This window comes from Glycine max, chromosome 20, assembly GCF_000004515.6.
Source record: "Glycine max cultivar Williams 82 chromosome 20, Glycine_max_v4.0, whole genome shotgun sequence".
Lineage (NCBI taxonomy): Eukaryota > Viridiplantae > Streptophyta > Magnoliopsida > Fabales > Fabaceae > Glycine > Glycine max.
The window spans coordinates 40,121,049-40,141,726 of record NC_038256.2 but is presented as its reverse complement, the minus strand read 5'-3'; the positions used below and the strand labels follow the sequence as shown (position 1 = coordinate 40,141,726).

At 31.9% G+C, this 20,678-nt stretch overlaps 2 protein-coding genes across 4 annotated transcripts; both read left to right on the top strand.

The window, feature by feature from the left end:
• On the top strand, nucleotides 1-5,674 carry LOC100808097 (uncharacterized). Of its 3 annotated transcripts, none has more exons than XM_003556089.5 (5): nucleotides 1-297; nucleotides 524-676; nucleotides 2,871-2,942; nucleotides 3,938-4,003; nucleotides 4,988-5,674. In XM_003556089.5, the coding sequence occupies exons 1-5, from the start codon at nucleotides 175-177 to the stop codon at nucleotides 5,654-5,656; spliced, it is 1,083 nt and encodes a 360-aa protein (XP_003556137.1). In that variant the 5' UTR covers nucleotides 1-174; the 3' UTR covers nucleotides 5,657-5,674. The 3 variants fall into 3 exon arrangements, with proteins under 3 accessions (XP_003556137.1, XP_003556135.1, XP_003556136.1); XM_003556088.5 differs by lacking the exon at nucleotides 2,871-2,942 and adding an exon at nucleotides 1,634-1,702 and having other exon boundaries at nucleotides 6-297; XM_003556087.5 differs by lacking the exon at nucleotides 2,871-2,942 and having other exon boundaries at nucleotides 2-297.
• Nucleotides 5,675-10,054: 4,380 nt separating this feature from the next.
• On the top strand, nucleotides 10,055-11,115 carry LOC100807566 (probable membrane-associated kinase regulator 6-like). The gene is made up of 2 exons (NM_001254065.2): nucleotides 10,055-10,806; nucleotides 10,925-11,115. Exons 1-2 carry the CDS (start codon nucleotides 10,149-10,151, stop codon nucleotides 10,930-10,932), a joined length of 666 nt encoding a protein of 221 aa, NP_001240994.1. The 5' UTR covers nucleotides 10,055-10,148; the 3' UTR covers nucleotides 10,933-11,115.
• Nucleotides 11,116-20,678: the final 9,563 nt, after the last annotated feature.

Genomic DNA, 20,678 nt, shown 5'->3' with positions numbered 1-20,678 from the left:
TTGTCACATGATATTATTATTGTTATTATTATTATTAGCAGAACTCAATGGGTGTTTGTTGGTTTCATTGGTGGGAGTGGAAGCTCCAATCCAATGGCAATTTTTGTCTGTGACTGTGATGCACAGTGAAATAATCAACCCTATTCATCAATCTCCAGTGTTGCACTGCCATCAATGTCCACCACCATTTCTTCCCTTCCCTTCTCTCTCCCCCTTCGCCAAAACTCTAGGGTTACCCTTTTCAATCCACCCTCTTCTCCTAATCCATCCCAATCATCAGTCACCTTTCCTAAAAAAGTAAGTTTGGTTTTTGAACAAAATTTGTGAAAAAAATATTTTTATTATTATTATTATTTAATCTAATGGGTCAATTGGATAGTGGGTTTTTTATTTGATTAATTATTATTATTATAAAGAGATTTAATTTAATGATTGGATTGATGTGTGAAATGGGCAGTTGGTGTTTGAAGTTAGTTTAGTTTTTTTTTTGTTCTGACATGAATCTATCATTTGTCCATTCTAGAAATGGAGACTTTTGTGGTTTAGGCATGGAAACACTTCATCAAAAACTGATGGTTCTGAGCTCAATGAAGATAAATTGTCAGAAGATTTGGTGAAGCTCGAAGGTGTCCAGTCCAAAGACCTGAAGAAAGACTGGCTTGCAACCATCCTTACGGTATTTTCTTCATTTGTTGTGTTCTGGTTTCTGTGTAAACAAGGAAATTATTCATTTGCTTTGCTGTCTCTTGGTGTCTGTCTTTTGCTTTAAAGATGTGAAGCTTCGGTTCTTTGTAAGTGTTGATTTATTAAATTCTCTATACCTTGCTAATGTGTTGACTGTGTTGATCTTGCTTTAAAATGCACAACCCCATGAATTGCCACCCCTCTGCCTGTGAGAGTAAGCTGTAAAAGTGTTTTACCAATTTCATGACTTCTATCTAATTTCCATCTAATAGATGAAATGTGCCTAAATATATTGTGAAGGATGTTGTTATATAAAGAAAGATAGATCCTCTTGAATGCTATCTTGTATTAGAATCATTTTGTAGTTGTGGTTGTGATTGCTTTGTGATTAATCTAGCACAGGAGGGCCTAACATAATCAGGATTATGTTAGGAACTCCTGTGCTAGACCATCACACATTGACACCATGCCAGAAATATGAGTAAGAAGAGAAGAGGGATTTGTTTAGGTTATAACAAACTTGCTTACATGACAAAAGTTGTGGGAAACAAAGTGGTAAAGTTAGAGGCTGTGTGGGATATAAGGGAAGAAGGGGGGAGTGAGAGAGGTGGGCAATTCATGGGGATTTGAGAAGGTTTCAGTTCTTTCTAATGACCTGTGGTATCTTTTTTATTTTTTCTGGTCCATTTAATATGAAGCTAGCATCTGTATTTTCTTAAATAAACTTAAGATCCTATCATTACCAAAATTGCAGAAAAGGTTGATGTGGTTGCAGTTGTAGTAGTAGATAGAGACCACCAAAATTACAATATTGCAGTTGCAGATCGTAATTTAAAACCATTTCTCTCTCATACTATTCTTGTATTACTTTTTTAAGTGAACCTTTTTGCTTGCTTTATTCTTCAACCTGTTCTCAGTTTACCTTTTTCATCTTAACATTAACTGTTAGCACTCCCTAAACTACTGGCTTCGAGGCACCAGCAACCTCCTAAGGAGAAGAAGACACAGAGAAGAAGAGGTAATTTGTATATTTCTCCTTGATTTCCTTGGTTGTTATTTACATATATATATAGGCTTCCTAATAACAGAAAAGCTTCTGGAATGATCTGCAATAATAGAATTTGTCTCATAGTGCCTGGTGCCTTCCTTTGCTGAATAATCTCACCATTCTTCCTTTCTTTTGGGCTTTGCTTCCTCCTGTACTCCTGGTTTGCTATTTCGACCCCTGCCCCTGCTGTTATCTTTTGTTCCCTAACACTTCCTGCCCCATCAAAAACACCTTGTCCTCAAGGTGTTGGGGCTACAACCATGGCTCCAAAATTCGAACCGGGATCCCAAATTAAAATGGGTGAAGGAATGAGTGAAAGGTGGTTAGTGTTGCGGAAGTATAGCCATTTTACAGTGTCAATAGTAGCGTAAAAGGTGAAGAGGAAGGAGTGGTCGAGCTCCGTGCCCCCGACCTTGGCGGCGATTGTGACGAGGGAAAATGAGCAGAGGTCCGAGGGGAGGATGCGGCGACTGGGGTACTCCTTGCAGATTTGGAAAAGAGTTGTCCAACAGCGGTCGGAGGGCGCGTGGGGCTTGCTGTTAACAAGGAGGGGGATGACAGCAATGGTAGGAGGGGCCGGCACCGGTGTGGGATGCTGCTACCTTAGTGCGGGGAGTGGAGGTGGAGCTGGCGTGGGCGGTGGAGTCGGCATGAACGGCGACGGTGGCGTGGGCGGCGGAGTCAGCATGAGCGGTGGAGTCGGCATAAGCAGTGGAGGTGGCGTGGTCGGCAGAGTCGGAATGAGCAACGAAGTCAACATGAGCGGTGGAGTCGGCATGGGTGTGTGTGCGAGGAGTGCCTTCGCAGAGGAAGAAGATGGGGTGGTAGTGGAAGAGGAAGGTGGCGGAAAGAGGTGGACTGGTGGGTGATGTGGTCTAGCATGGTCAGAGTAAAGGGAGAGGCAGCCATGGGAGGCGATGATGGCGGAAGAAGAAGGGAAGTGGCTGGGTGGTGCGGGTTGCAGCAGATGATGAATGAGCGCATCGATTTTGTGCGTGAGTTGTTGAATAGTGTGAGTGAGATAAAGTTGGTGAGTGGTGAGCTTGGTAAGAGCATCCTCCAGCCGATCCGAAGTAGCTGTGGATCTCGTGGATTCCGTCATTGAAGGAAGAAGAAGTAAGGAGAGCACCAATGCTAGCACTCCCTAAACTACTGGCTTCGAGGCACCAGCAACCTCCTAAGGAGAAGAAGAAGACACAGGGAAGAAGAGGTAATTTGTATATTTCTCATTGATTTCCTTGCTTGTTATTTACATATATATATATATATATATATATATATATATATATATATATATAGGCTTCATAATAACAGAAAAGCTTCTGGAATGATTTGCAATAACAGAATTTGTCTCATAGTGCCTGGTGCCTTCCTTTGCTGAACGATCTCACCATTCTTCCTTTCTTTTGGACTTTGCTTCCTCCTGTATCCCTGGTTTGCTATTTCGACCCTGCCCTGCTGTTATCTTTCGTTCCCTAACATTAACATTATCTTATCTCAGTTTTAAGTCTACAAAGAAAAATAATTAAATTGTTTTTTCAAGTAAACTCACATTCTAGTCCCTGACATTGAGTATTTTCAACCATTAGATTAAAACCAAATCAAGGACCTACATTTGGTAAAAGAGTCATGGATTTTATGTCGTGATATGTTTTTTGGCTAAGCTGATGTCATTCTGGTTCTTCCAATTGATTTGACTTCTCTGTAAATAAATTTTAACATCATCAAACTATCAAACATCAATATGCTTTTAAATCTTCACCATTTGTCTGCAACTAAGTATTTAAACTTTTAACACTTAAACTGATAAAGCTTCTAAGCCAAATCGTGAAGTAGATCAGATTTTGGGTATGAGCCCAAATAAGCTGTCCACTTGGAAACTATATTCTAGAAGAAGGAAAATGGCTGAGACGGATGTGAGTTAGTGATGTTGCAAGTGTGAGGAGAAAGGGATTGGTTGGCGAGTAGTGGGATTGTAGGGAGCAGGTGTGGATAGTGGTGGGAAGGAGGCGAGTAGTATTTTTAAGTTGGAGTGGGGAGGTTATCGACTTATCATTCAGTAAGGGCCTAGGCTCTGGGTATCCTCTCTGGTTTCTTGATTGTAAGAGCTGTATTAGTTCATTTCCGTATTAATCAATAATATTGTTCCTATCAGTCTTTAGGGAGTCTCAGAAATGGTAAAAGTATTATTTTTTAACATTTCAGGTCATAACTGTCATTCGTGGTGTGGAACCCTGGACAGTTCCTTGGACAGCAAAGACCATTGTTCAGGTAAAGTATATTCTTTCTTAAACATTACCAATGTTATCAATGCTTAGAGTATGTTTTGTACTCTAGATTAAGGATTCAAGTCGTGCCTCCTTACCTTAGGAAGCTCGGTTCCTATTTTTAGTATATGAAAAGGCATCAAATAGCCATTCCATTCAGGCCTAATTTCACATCACTAAGAATACTCATTTTCTCTTTCTTTTTGGGGGTAACAAGGATTCTCAGCTGCCAAGATTGTGATAATTTTATTGCTCGACTACTTTACCCAATTTCATTTATGCAAAATGATAAAAGTTATTCCTTCATATGCAAATAATGATTTATGGTTAAAAAATAATATTATATTGATTTTACCGGTCTCCGTATTAAAAATTGCTACAAAATTAATAAACTGACTTATATTTCAAATTAGTAGCAAAACTTTTCACCTCTTGCCACTTTAATTTGGAAAGCACAACCTAATGTTAAAGAAAATATTTGGACAAACCTAACATAATTACATTTTTTTGGTTCTTTTTATGTTTAAGTGGAAAAAAAAATGTAAAAATAATTATATTTCTTTAACAATTACATTAAGTGATTTTTACAGGAGTTATTCATGTCATTAATTACAATTCTGATCCAATTCCGTGTACCAAAGATAAAATATGTTTTGAAGTCATGATGCTACCAAGCACTAGAATGAGAATGATTACTTCAATCTCATTCTTTGTTCTCTTTTTGTATTCTGCAAATATCATTCTCTGTATCAAACTTGCTCTGAGATTTTAGAATCAGAAATAAGCATTTATTCCATTTCTAAAAGTTGGTTACTTATTATAATTTTTTTATTGATTTGACAGTAAGGCTATTTGTTATAGTCTGCTTCAATTAAGAACTTGTGAATGGATGGAATTGAAAAATATTCAGAAACTATATAGTTTATTTGATTGGTCTCTTTCTTAGTTTCATCTCATCTAGAAGAGCAAACTAAGTTGGGTTCTGCAGGTAATGCTCCTGTGGATTGCCTCATTTTGGTTTGTAGGATCTTGGATAGTTCCATTTTTAGCATACACAGCAGGGTTTAGAAAGGAATCTCTTACATACAGAGGGCAAGCATTGTGCAGCCTCTTGACTGATGTTGCTGAAGGCGTGGTTGGAATAGCAATTCTTCGCCATTGTCTTGCAAAGTTTCAACCTCTTTCATCTGATTGGTTCAAATTTGAAGTCAAGGGGAAGTGGCAGTTTGATGTTGGTTTAGGCTGCCTCATGTTCCCCCTTATCAATCAGCTATCACAAATGAACCTAAATTTGCTGCCTGTTCTTCAATATACTCCAGTTACCATCTCAAGTGTAGAGCAATCCATTGTTGCGCGAGACCCTGTGGCAATGGCCCTCTATGCAGTGGTAGTCTCGGTTTGTGCCCCAATATGGGAGGAGATTGTTTTCCGTGGTTTCCTTCTTCCATCTTTAACCAAGTACATGCCTGTATGGAGTGCAATATTAGTTAGCTCAATAGCTTTTGCCTTGGCACATTTTAACATTCAGAGAATGCTACCACTTGTATTTCTTGGCATGGTGATGGGTACTGTCTTTGTACGGTCTAGGAACCTCTTTCCATCAATGTTGTTGCATAGTTTGTGGAATGCTTTTGTATTTCTGGATCTCATGAAATAAATTAAAAGTTTTTGATGATTTTTTTCTTACTTTTTTTGACATTCTTCTGAGATCTGACTGTTTTCCACTCACTGTCAGACAAATTGAGGTGCACTTATTATGCCTTGACCAAGATTTTACATAAATTTTCACTTCTCAAAGCTACACTTGGAGGGTTAAAAGTTAAAACTGGAAAGAGGAGGGGTGGTGTGGGGTTGGGTTGTGGCAAGTTGTGTTGTATTACTTTTGTCAATATTTAAACACTTAACATCATTGGTACTATTGTTGTCTAGAAAAATGTTAGCAACACAATCTTTTGTGCATATTTTTTTTTATTGATTGAAATTTATTAAAAAACATAATTTTGTGAATCTCACTTCTTATTTAATGAGTCTCACTTAGAATTTTTTAATTTTTAAGTAAACTTCAACTAATAACACAAAGAGTGTATTGGAAGAGTATGCCAGAGAGTGTATTGCAAGCCAGTTTTCTGAGGGACTAATTGCCTTCAAGTATAGTTCTGAAGCTCTAAGTCCTCAGTTCAAAGCCAGCAAAGAGAGTGTGTTGCATAAAATTGATGGATTGGCAAATACACCAATGCGTTCCAAGTAATAAAGTTAAAACGAAAACTTGAGTATCATATCTACAGGAATTTTTTTTGTATTTAAGTAGATGAATATTTAATTAGTAAAAGAAGTTAAAGAAAAATTATTTGAAAAGGTTATGAGAAAAACAATAATTTAAATTGATAGGAAATTAAATTAAATAAGAGGAGAAATTAAACATGAACTAATTAAGAACACAAAAGATAAGAAAATTCAATATTATCATAGGAGGAAATTTAGAAAATGAGAATGTTGGGAACTTAGCTTACTAAAGTTATTCTTTGATGTAATGTTAATGATTTTTCTCTATTTATAATTATTTCAATTTACACTTGCATCTACTAGTATATTCTAACTTTGGTCCCCGCATGAAAGAGCTTAATTTATCTATATTTTCTCTCAAATCCCTTGTAGAACTAAAATAGTAAATTGCATTAAGAATAGAGATGTATAACAAGCCAAACAAATATCAACATATTCCTAGTGATGACTTTATTTAGATACTCTTTCCCCCAAATTTTCAACAAGGGAGGTTTGGCCTCTCATTGTCATGGAGACTTTACAATTGCAAAAGGGAAATATTTAGTGAAGGAGATAAAGATAAGAAAGGGAATGAAGGAAAGGAATGACTCTCAATGCTTGTTTTTCCTTCTTCTAGTCTTTGTCTTTTATAAGAAATTGTATTCTCTTGGAATTTTGTCTTCTTCTTCTTCTTTTATAAATGCAGATTAACGGACTTTTGAATTAGTCTGTTTTGCTTAATTAATCTTGATTTCCTTAATTAGTCATGCTTTCCTTAATTATCATTTCCTTAATTAACATCATTTCCTTAATTAGTCTACTCTGCTTTCCTTAATTAGCCTCTTCTACTGTTTTCTTTAATTTGACTTCTTTCCTTAATTAGTTTACTTTTCTTAATTAGTCTTTTACTTAATCAGTTTTCTTTCCTTAATTAGTCTCATAATTAACAATTATCACATACACTCCTCTCATTGCCAGTGCTGGTAAATGTTTGCCGTGACCCTGTTTGTAGAACCTCACATTATGGTGTTTGACAATCTTTCATCGAAAGTAAGAGATTGAGAATTTCAACTTTCAATGCCAACTGTTGATGGAATTCCAGGATAAAAATATTTCAGAACTGGGATTCTCTGAAATATGAACAATGAGGGATAACTGAAAATGCAATGCAGAGTTTGCTTTATTTAAGCTATGCAGAATCCAATAATGCATTGATTGCCTCTCCCACTTTTAACATCCTTACAACCTGGCCCCAGAATGGCACTTAATGACAAATAGTTATAGAATGAGTGCATGTGGTTTGCCTAATGCCTATAGCCATATTTTACCTGCTGCTGAGCTGGTTGTCATGATGCTCCCTGGTGAAAATATATATATATATATATATATATATATATATATATATATATATATATATATATATATATATATATATCTGCAACTGTATATATTCTTGTAGATAAAAATTCTGTCAATTTTTATCAAAACCACTTAATACTTTGGGTCCTTCCTGCTTGCATGAATGGTGCAACATTCTTTTCAGAATTAGACTGCATTAATGAGTGTTGTATTTACTTGTAAATACATATTGTCTTAAATGAAGACATAAGAGAGGGGACCAATTGGCTTCAAGTCACTTACTATCCTGGCTCAGTAGCTTTTGTCCCAGGAATCTGTGTTGATGTTTACTTTATCCGACAACTGATGGGACCCTTGTCTGTTATTTTAGCATTTCATAGAATTGCTTATCAGAACCAGTTTGCTCAATTTTGGATGAAAATGACGTATCTTTCTCTAACATTTAAACCTCAGAAGATTTGTGTGCAGCTCCACTCAGGCTGCTAGTGGATGAAAAAGCTGAATTTTTCCTTACCCCATGAGAACTTCATGATATTTGCTCTTTAAGAATTCAAATTCGTGTTGAACTCATTCAAGGACAACAATGATGCTACATATGTCATATGGCAATGTTATCATGTAATTTATCATTTTTTGCCTTCCTAAAAGAAGAGAGTGCAATATGGTCCTTTGCCAATCGAAATCTTAATTCATTTGGTGCATCCCATTTCATTTGAGATTTTTTTTTTTTTTCAATTATCCTAAAGCATTTTAAGTTAGGCTTAAGCTTAATTGTTCTTGTAGTCTATTTACCACTATTAATGTATATAGAAGGAATATTTTGCTCCAATTTAGTCCTTTAATTTTTAATTATTACAATCAAATTCTCCTATAAGTTGTCTTTTTAAAACTAGCAAATCTTCATTTTATTTTCTTCAAATCTCCATCAATTTAATTATTTAAACCGTTTTAAACACTTTATTCAAAGCTCACTTATCAAAATTTAAGTGATAGACAGATTAGTATGTATATTAGAATGTTATGTCATTTGTCACGTAAACATTTTAATATTATGTCATCATTAATATGTCTCGTTAGTAATTTATATTAAAAGATTAATGATAACTAACGGTAGATCAAAATTATTAAATTTTAAAAATGTGAATACCAAATGTACAATAAAATTTAAGGGATTAAAATTTCACAAAGACGAAAAGTGAATTTAAGTCTTTATAATATATGTGATGTCAACCATTTCTTGTAAGTTGTCTTATTTTTCTCTTTTTCTTGTCACGATCTTTCTCAAAGAAAAGTAAGATACGATTTAAAATCAAAATTCTGCTTTTACTTGGAAAGATTTACCGACACTTACCTTTTAAAGGGCTTTCAGTTATTATTGGAGACAATTTGTCCAGCTAGATAAAGATTTACCACCGGAATAGCGCAGTGGCAAGCTTGCTTAGAGAACAATTTCTTGATAGATATATTTAGTTTAGTATTCACTGTTCTAAATTTCATGAATAAGACTCTAATTTGGTGCTAGTTGAAAACCATTGCATGACGCTAAACCACTAAAGTACTATGGTACACTGCTTTTCTCTTCATGGAACAATAATGTTGTCCAAGAGTATCTCGTGCATATAATAATCAATGATGGTCCAATAAAAAATATAACATATCTACGTCACTTAGGTTGCATGCACATAATATATATAGTACGATGGGATATTTTATATTTAAGTTTAGCCTGGTGTTGCAGGCGTGCAGCAGTTGGAGTGTAATATCAGACTGATGAAATCACCTTTCCGAAGTGGTCATGTCCATCCAAATAATATTATTACACAGAACTAGAAGACAATAACAAAGCACAGCAAACTTAATTTGAATTTAAAACACTGATTTATGGCATAATTGAGGATTTAAATTTTAAACTAATTATACTTTTCCCCAGTCGGCAAGTGTAATTAGCAAAGATACCCCCCTTTGTTACTTTTGAGTTTCAATGTACTGAACAAAAAAATAAATAAAAGCTTAAAGGCAGCATTCTAAAGCATTGAAAAGTATAGTTCTGTTTTTTTTTTCTGGATTCCTAATGTACCAACATTTGACAATTACTATGCAAGAACCTCCTGGATTTTCTTGAATGTGATTTGTTATTTAGACTGTTAAGTCCAGAAACAAACCAACCCCTTTTTATTAAATTTTTAAAGCAATAAATGATTAAAAATTAAAGGTGAGGCTAACTACTGATGAAACAGGACATTATGGGTCTATTGGTGGGCTCACATTCCTGTTTCTTTTTCTCCCTTTCTCATTTCCAATTATTAAAATTCATTGTCTCTTGCCAGACAGCCACATGACTAATTCTTGGACAGAGATGATATATTAAGGGGTGTGTCATGTGTGTGTGAGCATGTATACATATAAGTCAAAAGATATGCTGCATAAGAAGAGTGAGTGCTTTTGCTAGCTATAGCCCACCTTGTATCCCCTTCCCTTAAATTGTCAATTCTTTCCAAGATTCCTTCTATGCCTTCAGAGTAGTAACCATGGAAACTTCCCAGCCTCTTTCTATTGAAAGCTTCTCATACAGTTGGTTAGTGAACCTAAGGCCATCATCACTAGAAAGCCTAGAAAGCTCCCTAAGAACCTCCCTTGATGCATCTGATGAAGCTTCCTTCATTGAGATGGACCCAAGAATGCCACCCTCTAAAAGATTCTTCAAGAACTCACAGGACTCCAAATTTGACTTCCCAATTTCACAGTCCCCTCTCACTCTTGTCCATGCAGACGAACTCTTTTCCAATGGCTATCTCATGCCACTCTTTGTTGAGTCATTGCAAATGGAAGAATATGAGTCCTCAGACTCCAACACAAGCCTGGTCTCATCATCTTCACATGCACCAACGAGTGAGGCTCCTACAGGCCCTTCTAGATGCCTTTCCTTAAAAAGGTGCAGAACATTGTCAAGGAGAGTGTTTCAGAAGTATCTGAATTTCTTGAGGCCTTTGTGTAGAAAGCTGAGGGTTCATAAGTCTAGTACTGAAGCTGTTGCTAAAAGAGGTGAGGCTGTGAAGAATAGGAGATACTATTCAGACACTACTTCACCGCGAACTAGTGTAGCCTTTTCTGCTGATGATTGGCGCTACTCTTGTGATTCTGAAAGCTCAATATACGAAGCAGTTCTCCATTGCAAAAGATCCATTGGTAAGTGCAAGTTCAACATATAGTCATATATATAGATGTTAATTGAACATAGTTGTTCCCATCTTAGAATTCTTTAGATTTTTGGAGTTCTAACATTTCAACGCTTTGTTTATGGCAGGAGAATGAGTTAAGGAATCTGCAAAAGGGGAAGGAGAAGATGAAGATAAATGAGAAGGGATTAAAGTCGATCCACTGTCACTGTAAAACCTTTTATACTATGAGGGAAAAAAGTATGGAACTTTGTTGTTATAGCTAAAAGCTTTTTCACTTCTTGTGGAAGTTTTTGACCATATTTTCAGTAGGTGGCATCTGAATCTGATGGTTCACTAATAGTACACGGCAGTGGATTCAAATCAAATTCACAAAAAAAAAAAAAGGAGGAAAGAAAGAATAATAGTCACATGTGAGCTGAATATGCATGAAGCCAAAGTATCATCAGCCACTCATTCTGTCCCTATTCTCTCCTCTGCTTAAATGATAAAGGGATATCATAGGGAAATGTTATGTGGTTGGTTAGTCACTAGTCAAGCTTTTTGCACTCAAATTTGAGGGAAAATAAAAAGTTGATACGGCTCAATTTTATTTTTTAATCTTGTTACTATACGGAGGAACACTTTTACTACAAATAATTAAGAATAAGAATCTGCTTCCCTATTATAGTAATGTAAAAATCTTATAAATAATTTTGGAATTAGAAATGTGTGCTAAATTGTTTTGTATATATGATGCCAATCAGTTTATAGATCCTTCTCTACACTTTTCATTCTATGAATACGATGTATGAGTATGACAAACGTTGGAAGAGGACTTTTTTTATCAGCTGCATACGAAATCAAGGTTATGAAAAACAGTTTGGTCGCAATTTTGGCTCCAACGTGAAGATTTTCACAAGAATATTTGCAGCTGCATTTGCCCGTAATTTCTTGCAATACTAAAACTTCCGACCTTGCATGAATTAAAGGAAAAAGAAAAGGAAGAAAAAATTATTTTATAGTTAAATTATGAAAAGCGGATGTTTGGAAAGTCCCCTGCAAAACTAGATGGGTTTGATTAGCAAACTTTATTGAGAAGTCTAATGGTTTGTTTAGCTACAAATTAAGATAACACAACACACTACCTAATTTCTTGAACAATTTGTGAAGATAGTTTAATTTAGAGTGACAGAATCAAAGATCTAACTCATCACCGTTTGCTTGAAGATTTATGTCACGGCATATTATCTTAAGCTTATTAAAACCTTTGGAACTTTTGTAATTCTGAAGCATCTTGATTCTTGAGGTTTGTATGTTCAAACTCGATAAATGTTTATGCTAATCGAAAATCTTTAAGCTAAAGATCATTCATCTTGATCTTGTAGAAAGAATAAGCGTACTTAATTTTCAAGAAGCTCCTAGAAACACCAGATGACATTATTCTAGCTTAAGGCATCAAATAGAATGTGGCTATTGTTCTGAAAGATCAATAATTGGGGTGCGAGATACTTTTTGGTACATGATTTTATAAACTTACACATGGTTGCATAAGATTTTAACTGTTTCAGTAATTTTATTTACTTGTGCGTTTGGCTTCTTAAAATGAACGGTACACTATACTTAACAGAGAAAATAATGTAGTGAAGAAAACAGTATATATTGTTTGTAGATTTTGATAATAAAATTATACAGAGGGTAAATTTTAATTAGTTAATAATGTAAAAAAACTAGCAAGCACAAAGATATATATTCTAGACAAAAAGTAACAAGTGACAACGACCCCCAACGCTTTAATGTTCTCCATTTTAGCAATCATTCAGCCTACCGTCTTCTGAAGAAATTTTTGGATTGGTATGATGTAAAAAATATATTTAAATCAATGCTTAATATATATATATATATATATATATATATATATATATATATATAAAAGGTTGAGTTTATTAGAATATTAGAATACACATATATCTTCCATTATTATTATTATTATTATTATTATTATTATTAAAAGAAAATACGCACATATCTATAAAATATCTTTATACAAGCTAATTGTTTATTTTAATTAGTACTTATGGCAAACATCTCTATATACATCTATAAATTTCTCTAATTTCAATCGCTACATTGGTATTAATTCTTTTCTAAGTTCAATATTTAACTATGCTTAATATTTTATATTTTACATTGATAATATAAAAATCTTTTACAATACCATCCAATAATAAATTATCGTATATAACAAGTTTCTAACCTTATACTTGAAGTGATATCTATCTTAAAAGCCAAAAGTCACTTATCATTTAATCATTGTATTGTATATTTATCATGTTGCATTTATTAATTTTTTATAATAATTAAATTTTTAATAAATGATAAAATTGGAAAAATATTTTTCTGAAATGGATTTTAATAAAAGGAGAAATTTAGAAAATATATTTTTGGATTCAACAAGACTGGCTCCCTATTCTATAAAAATATTATAAATTAATTTATTATTTTTAGGATTTGAGTTATCAACTAATGTGTCCTAAAAAAATTAAACTAACAAAAGTGTTGCACTCAATTTATTCCATTAAATAATTGATCTTAAAAATTCCTTATCTTTAAATTTATACATACTTGAGATCAACCTCAAACAACACTATCAAAATCTTTCATGTATTATTATTTGAAATAAAGAATCTTATCTTCCATGCGTATTGTCATGAACTGCAATTTTATTGCTGTTTATGAGGAAAGAAGTACGTATCTACATGGCATGTAATCAAATCTGCAAGTGGCCGGTGCATAGTGTGAACTATGTTACAAAAGTTATTCTCTGAAAAACGCGTGCGTTGACACTTGGACAAAACTACCTTGGTAGGGATCCAAAACCTGGTTACATATTTAGGAAGCAAATTGTTTATAACGTGAGAGGTTATTTAATATTAAGAGTTATAGTATCGCATTAAGTATTTTATCTCGCATGCTTCTCTTTTGTTTTTCTAAATTTAACGCAAAAAATAAAACATATTATTGGCTTCACATAACTAATAAATATATACGCGTGATTTAGCTCGATCATGTTGATGAATATAATATATTGTTAAAAGCATTTGGCATATGTTCCTTGCCTTTTAGTTGTTCGGTTTTATGTAGCATCTTCGATGGAGAAAAGAATACAAATGAACACAAGATTGTAAGTCTTCGAGTTTTGCCTTGCTTGCAATGGAAGGTTTTCATAGCACTTTCTATATTAATTAAAAAAAACATGCATGCATGCATGGAATGGAATGGAATCATTGAAGCTGTTATTGCATCCGTTTCTAAGATAGTTATTTTTTATTGTTTGCAATTTGCTGGACCAAACATTGAACTGGAATTATTATTATTATTATTATTATTATTATTATTATTATTATTATTATTATTATTATATATATTTGCTGTGGAATGGAGGGTCACGTAAAACAGTTTCTACCACTTGTGAAACATGATATATAATATCCAGAATGGTTTAGATGTTCCTTTTCTTTTCTTTTCTTGGCTATCTAGATTGCCAGCATGTTGACAGGAACATTGATTAATCTTGTATATATTGAAAATTCGAAATATATAGCCAAGCATGACAACGATACTCCTTTGATGTTGGTTGCTGTTACCATATATTCATGCACTGCAATGCTGGGGTCCCTTCTTAAGATCAAGTTTGCAAATAAATATCTTCAATTTTTCCAACGTGCTTCTTGTATTAAAAATATGCTGAAAAAAATATATATATAGTTGGATTCTTTGATATATATTTACATTAATTATGAAACTATTTCCTGACTATACATATATACATTAGTTAAAGTTAATTTTTCTAAACATGAAAGTTAAACCAGTTTTAAGATTACCAAATATATAGGTTTTGGTAGAATGATGCGACACTTTGAATCAATCATGGATGATGAATATATATATATATATATATATATATATATATATATATATATATATATATATATATATATATATATATATATATATATATATATATATATATATATATATTAGAATCTAATTGATTTTCACCATATAAGTACCACTTAATGTGAGTTATATTAACATTCTATCTAGCTAGTAGTTATTTAAAAAAAAAAACATGGGATGGTCATAAAAAAAATGGGATGTGCTTGGAGAAAATGTCTAGCTACTTCCACTGGTGCCATACATAAACAATTGAAAAATTCATCGTTCATGCAATGTCTACCCAAATTCTCTAATTCATTGCACTCAACTGACAACTATCAAGTCATTTTCTTCTGAGTTGCAAATCCAAAAGCCACCGGCTGCCCCGCCAACCTCGTACATTTTCCCTCCTTTATCACAGCCGTCTCTTAAGAACCGGAAAAATAACTTTTTTATTTAATCCGAATTCTGTTAATATCAAAAAATAAAAAATTTGTTACTAACATATGAACGAGTCATTTTAGTTCTAGAGCCTGTTTGGATACAAAACTAGAAACTCTTTTAAGAATTTCTCTACTAAAAAAAGCTTTATATTTCAAATAAAAAAGATCTCAAAAGCACTTGTGGCTTGTATCAAAACAGATCTTAAAGGCTAATTTATGTATTTTCTCTCTCAAATCTTTTTGCAAAGATGAAATAATAAACAATATTAACTATAAAGATGTATGCATAGACAAAACAAAGTAATTTTATCCCTAGAAATGCAATGTTGAGATGCCCTCTCCGAGTTCTTTAGACATTACTATTTTCCAATGAATAATTCTTAAAAACATATGCATGGATGACCAAATCACATAATAACAATGAAAAACAGAAAAAAAAAATTGAAATTGAAATTACATTAATAGATAAAAAGAGTAGTTTCATTACAAGGGATTTTGGCTGCTAGGCTCTAACTGAGGGGATTTAGTCTCTCATAGTCATGAGAGACTTTTACACTTTATGGAGTTGATGTAGATGAAAGATGATAATAGATGACTAGTAATAAGAAAAGGGAAATGACTAAGGAAAGAAGATTTCTTCTAAGGGATAAACCTCAGGCTTTTGATAGCCCTGAAACTCTATCTCTTTTTCATTTTGTTCCTTCTCCTTATATAGGCACCAGATAGCTTACTTTTTAGGTTCACTTCGCGTCTAGCGCACAAAAGGTTCACAAAGAAGCCTAAAGGCGCGCTTAGCGAGAGTACACGTTGGGTCTATCTTGGGTGTTAAGCGGACTTTCCAATTCTTCCAATTTTTTCTTCCCATTTTTTCATTAATTTTTTCTCTAGAGCACTTGAAATCTTCTTCTTTTGATTTTTGCTAATAAAAAATAACAAAGATGTTAATTTCTTAATTATTTCATTAAAAACAATAATAAAGTAAAGAAATTACACCACTTATTAATCCAAATTGACTATCAAATTAATTTATATTTTGCAGTTATTAATTTTTTTTATATAAAATAATTAAGAGAAATTAGTATACTATATAATATAAGTTGTTTAAAAAGTGTAATATATAAAGAATGCCAGTGTAATATTTTTTTAATAATTAAAAAGATAGTGTGAAAATAGAGAAAATTTGTGTAATTTTACAAAATCTCAAGAGATATTACCAAAAACTACGAAGAATCTATCATCAAATATAACAACAACAACCTAAAAAAGACGAACAAACATAAATATGATAAAAAAAAAATCTAATATTTAGTAACTTTCCCTCCCCAAAACAAATTTCACGCTGCAATGAACAAAGCCCCTGAAAATTATGCCTTATCCCTTTTTTTCATTTAAAAAAAAAAGAATATTGGGCTAACACTCGAGAAGGAAAATTAGTCCAACATATGTTGTTGGTTTATTTAAAAGATAATGGGTAGGGGAAATTTCTATTCACACTCTATCTATTTTTGGTTTTTTATATTTTCAAAATAACCCTATTTCCTCTCACCGTCCTCCCCTCCATATGAACCCCCTGGATTTTGTAAAAAAAAGTTCACATATTTTATGAAAACTGGTTTTCATAATTTAACAATTTACCTTACAAAAAAAGCAGTTTCCATAATGTTATGTAAAAATTTACGTTTAAGAATGTATTTAGAAGTGTGGGTCACTTTCTCAAAAAAATATGTCCAGAAAACTAGTTTCTAGAAAGTAGTATCTTTGTTAAAAAAAAAATACAAAAAGAACTTGTAGCTGTAGAGAGCAAATAGGATTGTGAATAGAAACTCCTGGGATAGGAGGAGGATTGTACCCCAATTGTGTAATCCACAAACAAAATGTTGTAAATGGGCTTAATGGGCGCTTCATCTGTACACACAGTCAATACAACCTGTCAACCATTTTCTTCTTTCTGAAAGATGTCAATTATTGCAAGTTATTGTATTAAGGAGTTTGAATATTTATTGTCTCGATCTGCTGTGTTCATTGATTTAGTTTTAGCATACATGAGTCTCCCTCGCTCTCTTTCTCTTTTTCCGATATTGGAGAGAATGGAAGGCATGTGTTTGAAGCAAGTGAATTGTGCTTTGGTGCTGTTTGATATTTTTAGTTTGTGATAGGTTAAATATTAGAGTAAAAGGTTGTCCATGCTTCTGAAAATATGCTATATTAGAATGGTGATTTTGTCCTTTGAGAATTCATCATGAATATAGTAAAAGATGAAATGATGAATTGATATAAATATGTGATGTTCTTTCTTTTGCCTTTTATATATTTGATATTTGATTTGGTTACTAACCTAAGAAAGTGTTGTTTTATGTAAGTGTAAAAAGTTTTTAGTTGAAAAACAACTCTTCTACTAAAAGTTGTTAGTCCAAGTACTTTAATACTTGAATCTTTTAATTAAGATTAAGGATTTAATTCTCTACTTGAATATAAAGTCATAATTAGATATATAATTTTACTTTAAAATGGAGCGGTCCAATGAAAAAATATTAGATAATTAAATATCAAATGAGAAGTTCCAAATAACTTGGGAGTTAAAAAAAAAAACATGATTTTTCTAAAATAAAGTTTTTGGTTCATTAGATCCATTAGGAGGAAGCTGCCTCTCAAAATTATATATTTGTCTTCTGCAAGTTTCCCGAGTGGCATTTACAATATGAAAGTGAAGGTCAATGTGGTGTGATTCGTCCCTGACTGTACCCACCGACTAAGTAAAAATCGATAATATATGTACATGTGGGCCGGTGGTGTTTGGAGGAACGACCACACGACACCCACCAGAATTAAAAGAAATCCAAAAATTTTAATTATTTTTGTTTATAGTCATATAATAATTTTTATATTATTTAAGTTATTCATATAATTAAATTGAAATTATTATTTGATTTTAAGTTTTTTTTCGAATTAAAATGTGATGTATCATGTGGGTTGGTAGTTTTTTTAATGTATTATCTTCACAAATCCATACTTAATGAATTTTTAGCTCTATGGTATGATAATAAATTTAAAATATTTTTTAAATAAAATAAGAAACATAAATAAAAATTCAAATTGTAAATAAGAAAACTAAATATTAGCATATTAATAAATAATAAAAATATAAAATATTTAATATGAAATGATATTATGTTGATAGTAAACAATAAAAACTGAAATTAAATATTTTCTCATAAAGTTAAAATATAAAATTAAATTATAAACATATAAGTAAATTAAAGTTATAAAAAATATGATAAATTCCTTATAACTTTATCTTATGTAAAAGAAGAATTTAAAAAATATAAATATATATTTTTAAATGTGATTTTATCTTATATGCTCTCCAAAGATAAATATAAAAAGAGTCAAACCTATTACCGAAATGTAACACATCATTTTAAGATTTATAAAATTATATTATTTGTTTAATGTATGAAAATTTATAATTTTTAATGAAATCATGTAACTAGTTTTTTATATAATATATTTATATTTTCAAATACTTAAGGAGTTCAAATTAATTTTTTGTCATGAGCCCACAAAATCTTATAGGACCGCCCTGTACATGCATAACCAATTACACATATAATACTTTTCTAATGATATATTGTTTATTTTATTCTTATTCATTTTAGAGGAGTTAAGTTTTGTAAAGTTTTCCTATAAAAAAATTATTGTAAAGTTCAATTTTTATACATTATTAGTATTTTTTTTCTACTTTCAATCAATTAAAAATCATGGATATATCATTTAAGATAACTATTGTCTTTTTTTCCTAAACGAATTAGTTAGCGTCAAAGTAACCATACGTAGTATTAATTTATAATTGGATAATAATATAAAATTTCTTTACATTATTAACTATAAATATTTTATCTTCTAAGAGAATTTAGTTAAACTATCAATTAATTAAAAATCATGTATACTTTTTAAAATAATTATTGTTAAAGTTAATCAATTTATATACATGTTAATATGTGATTTAGGGAGAGTAGTCCAGTTCTCCTTCTATCTTATTTCTTTAGTTATTTAAGGCTAATGCATGTATCCATTAACAACGTGGATTAATTTATGCCAAATTATTTTTTTTTTAATTATTGTGCTTAATTCAATCAGAATTACTCCAGTAAAAAATACCTGATTTTTTTTTTTAAAAAAAAGGATGATACATATAATTGTAGTAAAATATTTTTTATATTTAGATTGAAATGTCTTTATTTAATATCTCAATATTTGATTATTGCACCATTAGTAGTGCATATTCAATATATTTGAAAAAATATTAATTAGACATAAAATTTTCAAAATAATAATTATTTTAAAAAGAAAAGAATAGAAGGCTAAAACGATCTTTTACGGTAACGAATGAAAGTCATTAATTAACAATCAGGACAAAACCTGAAAAAAGTGTCCCATGTTCTTGTTAGTTGTTACCAGCGTGACCTAATGCTTTTGGAGGAGAATAAGGGACTTCTGTTGCACTATCTTATTGAATATATATTTTAGCTTTAACAGTTAAAAAATCATCCAATAAGAATTAATAATCTATATAATTAACGGGTTTGCACCTTTAATAACATTAAAATAATCTTCAAACATCCAAAATCCCCCCGCGACCTACACATCAAAAATCATCCAATAAGAATTAATCTGTGGCAATTTATATAATTAAAGGGTTTACACCTTTAATAACATTAAAATAATCTTCAAACACACCTAAAATCACCCCACGACCTACACAGCAAAAGTTTCCAATCCAACGCTGTTAAAACATGTTAGAAGACACTATGCTCTAGTGACATGCACGGAAATAAGTTCTGGTTTTTTTAACACTATATTAACACTTTGTTGGGATATTATGTTTTAATAATAATATTATAAGATAATTAAATTAATTATTTATTATTAGTGGACTCATTAGGAGATAACGAGATCCTTATCCGATTAACATGTATGATTTTCAATCAAAAGATATTGCAACAACTTTTTTCTGAAAATAAGCGTAGATTCTTTCGTTTCATTCGTTTCTCAAGACCATTTAATTATTGTTATGCAGTTAATAATTAAGGAAATAACTCATTCTCCATACCTCTATTGTTTTCCGTTGGCATATTGTCACAATTTTTGCTCGGTGATTTTCTTTGATAGGGTGAGAGGGGATATGCAACTTTTTATATAAACATGTGAAAATTTTTGCACTGTGAAATTTAACATAAGATGATTCCCTGCACCCAGTGCTTAAATGCTACAGTTAAGGATTTAGTTGGGTCCATATTCAAATGATTCAAAGCTGTGGCTTCAATGTAGCCAAAAAGAAGAAAAGAGTGGCTTTTGGACATCCTCAAGTTTGTGCTATGCTACAGCAACTAGTTGAGTAGAAAAGTTCACAGAAATGAGCACTGAGAGCACTTATCAGAAGTTACCAACCAACAACAGGGCATCTAATTAATCAGTGAATCTATTATAATTATGCCCCCACTTCATTCTTGATTCAAATCAA

What these genes read in the sequence shown, in the direction of transcription:
- LOC100808097 (XM_003556089.5), top strand. Translation starts at nt 175, where the DNA reads ATGTCCACCACCATTTCTTCCCTTCCCTTCTCTCTCCCCCTTCGCCAA. An exon ending in CAGTCACCTTTCCTAAAAAA is followed by an intron (nt 298 to 523) that starts GTAAGTTTGGTT and finishes TGTCCATTCTAG; the next exon opens with AAATGGAGACTTTTGTGGTT. An exon ending in GGCTTGCAACCATCCTTACG is followed by an intron (nt 677 to 2,870) that starts GTATTTTCTTCA and finishes CACCAATGCTAG; the next exon opens with CACTCCCTAAACTACTGGCT.
- LOC100807566 (NM_001254065.2), top strand. Translation starts at nt 10,149, where the DNA reads ATGGAAACTTCCCAGCCTCTTTCTATTGAAAGCTTCTCATACAGTTGG.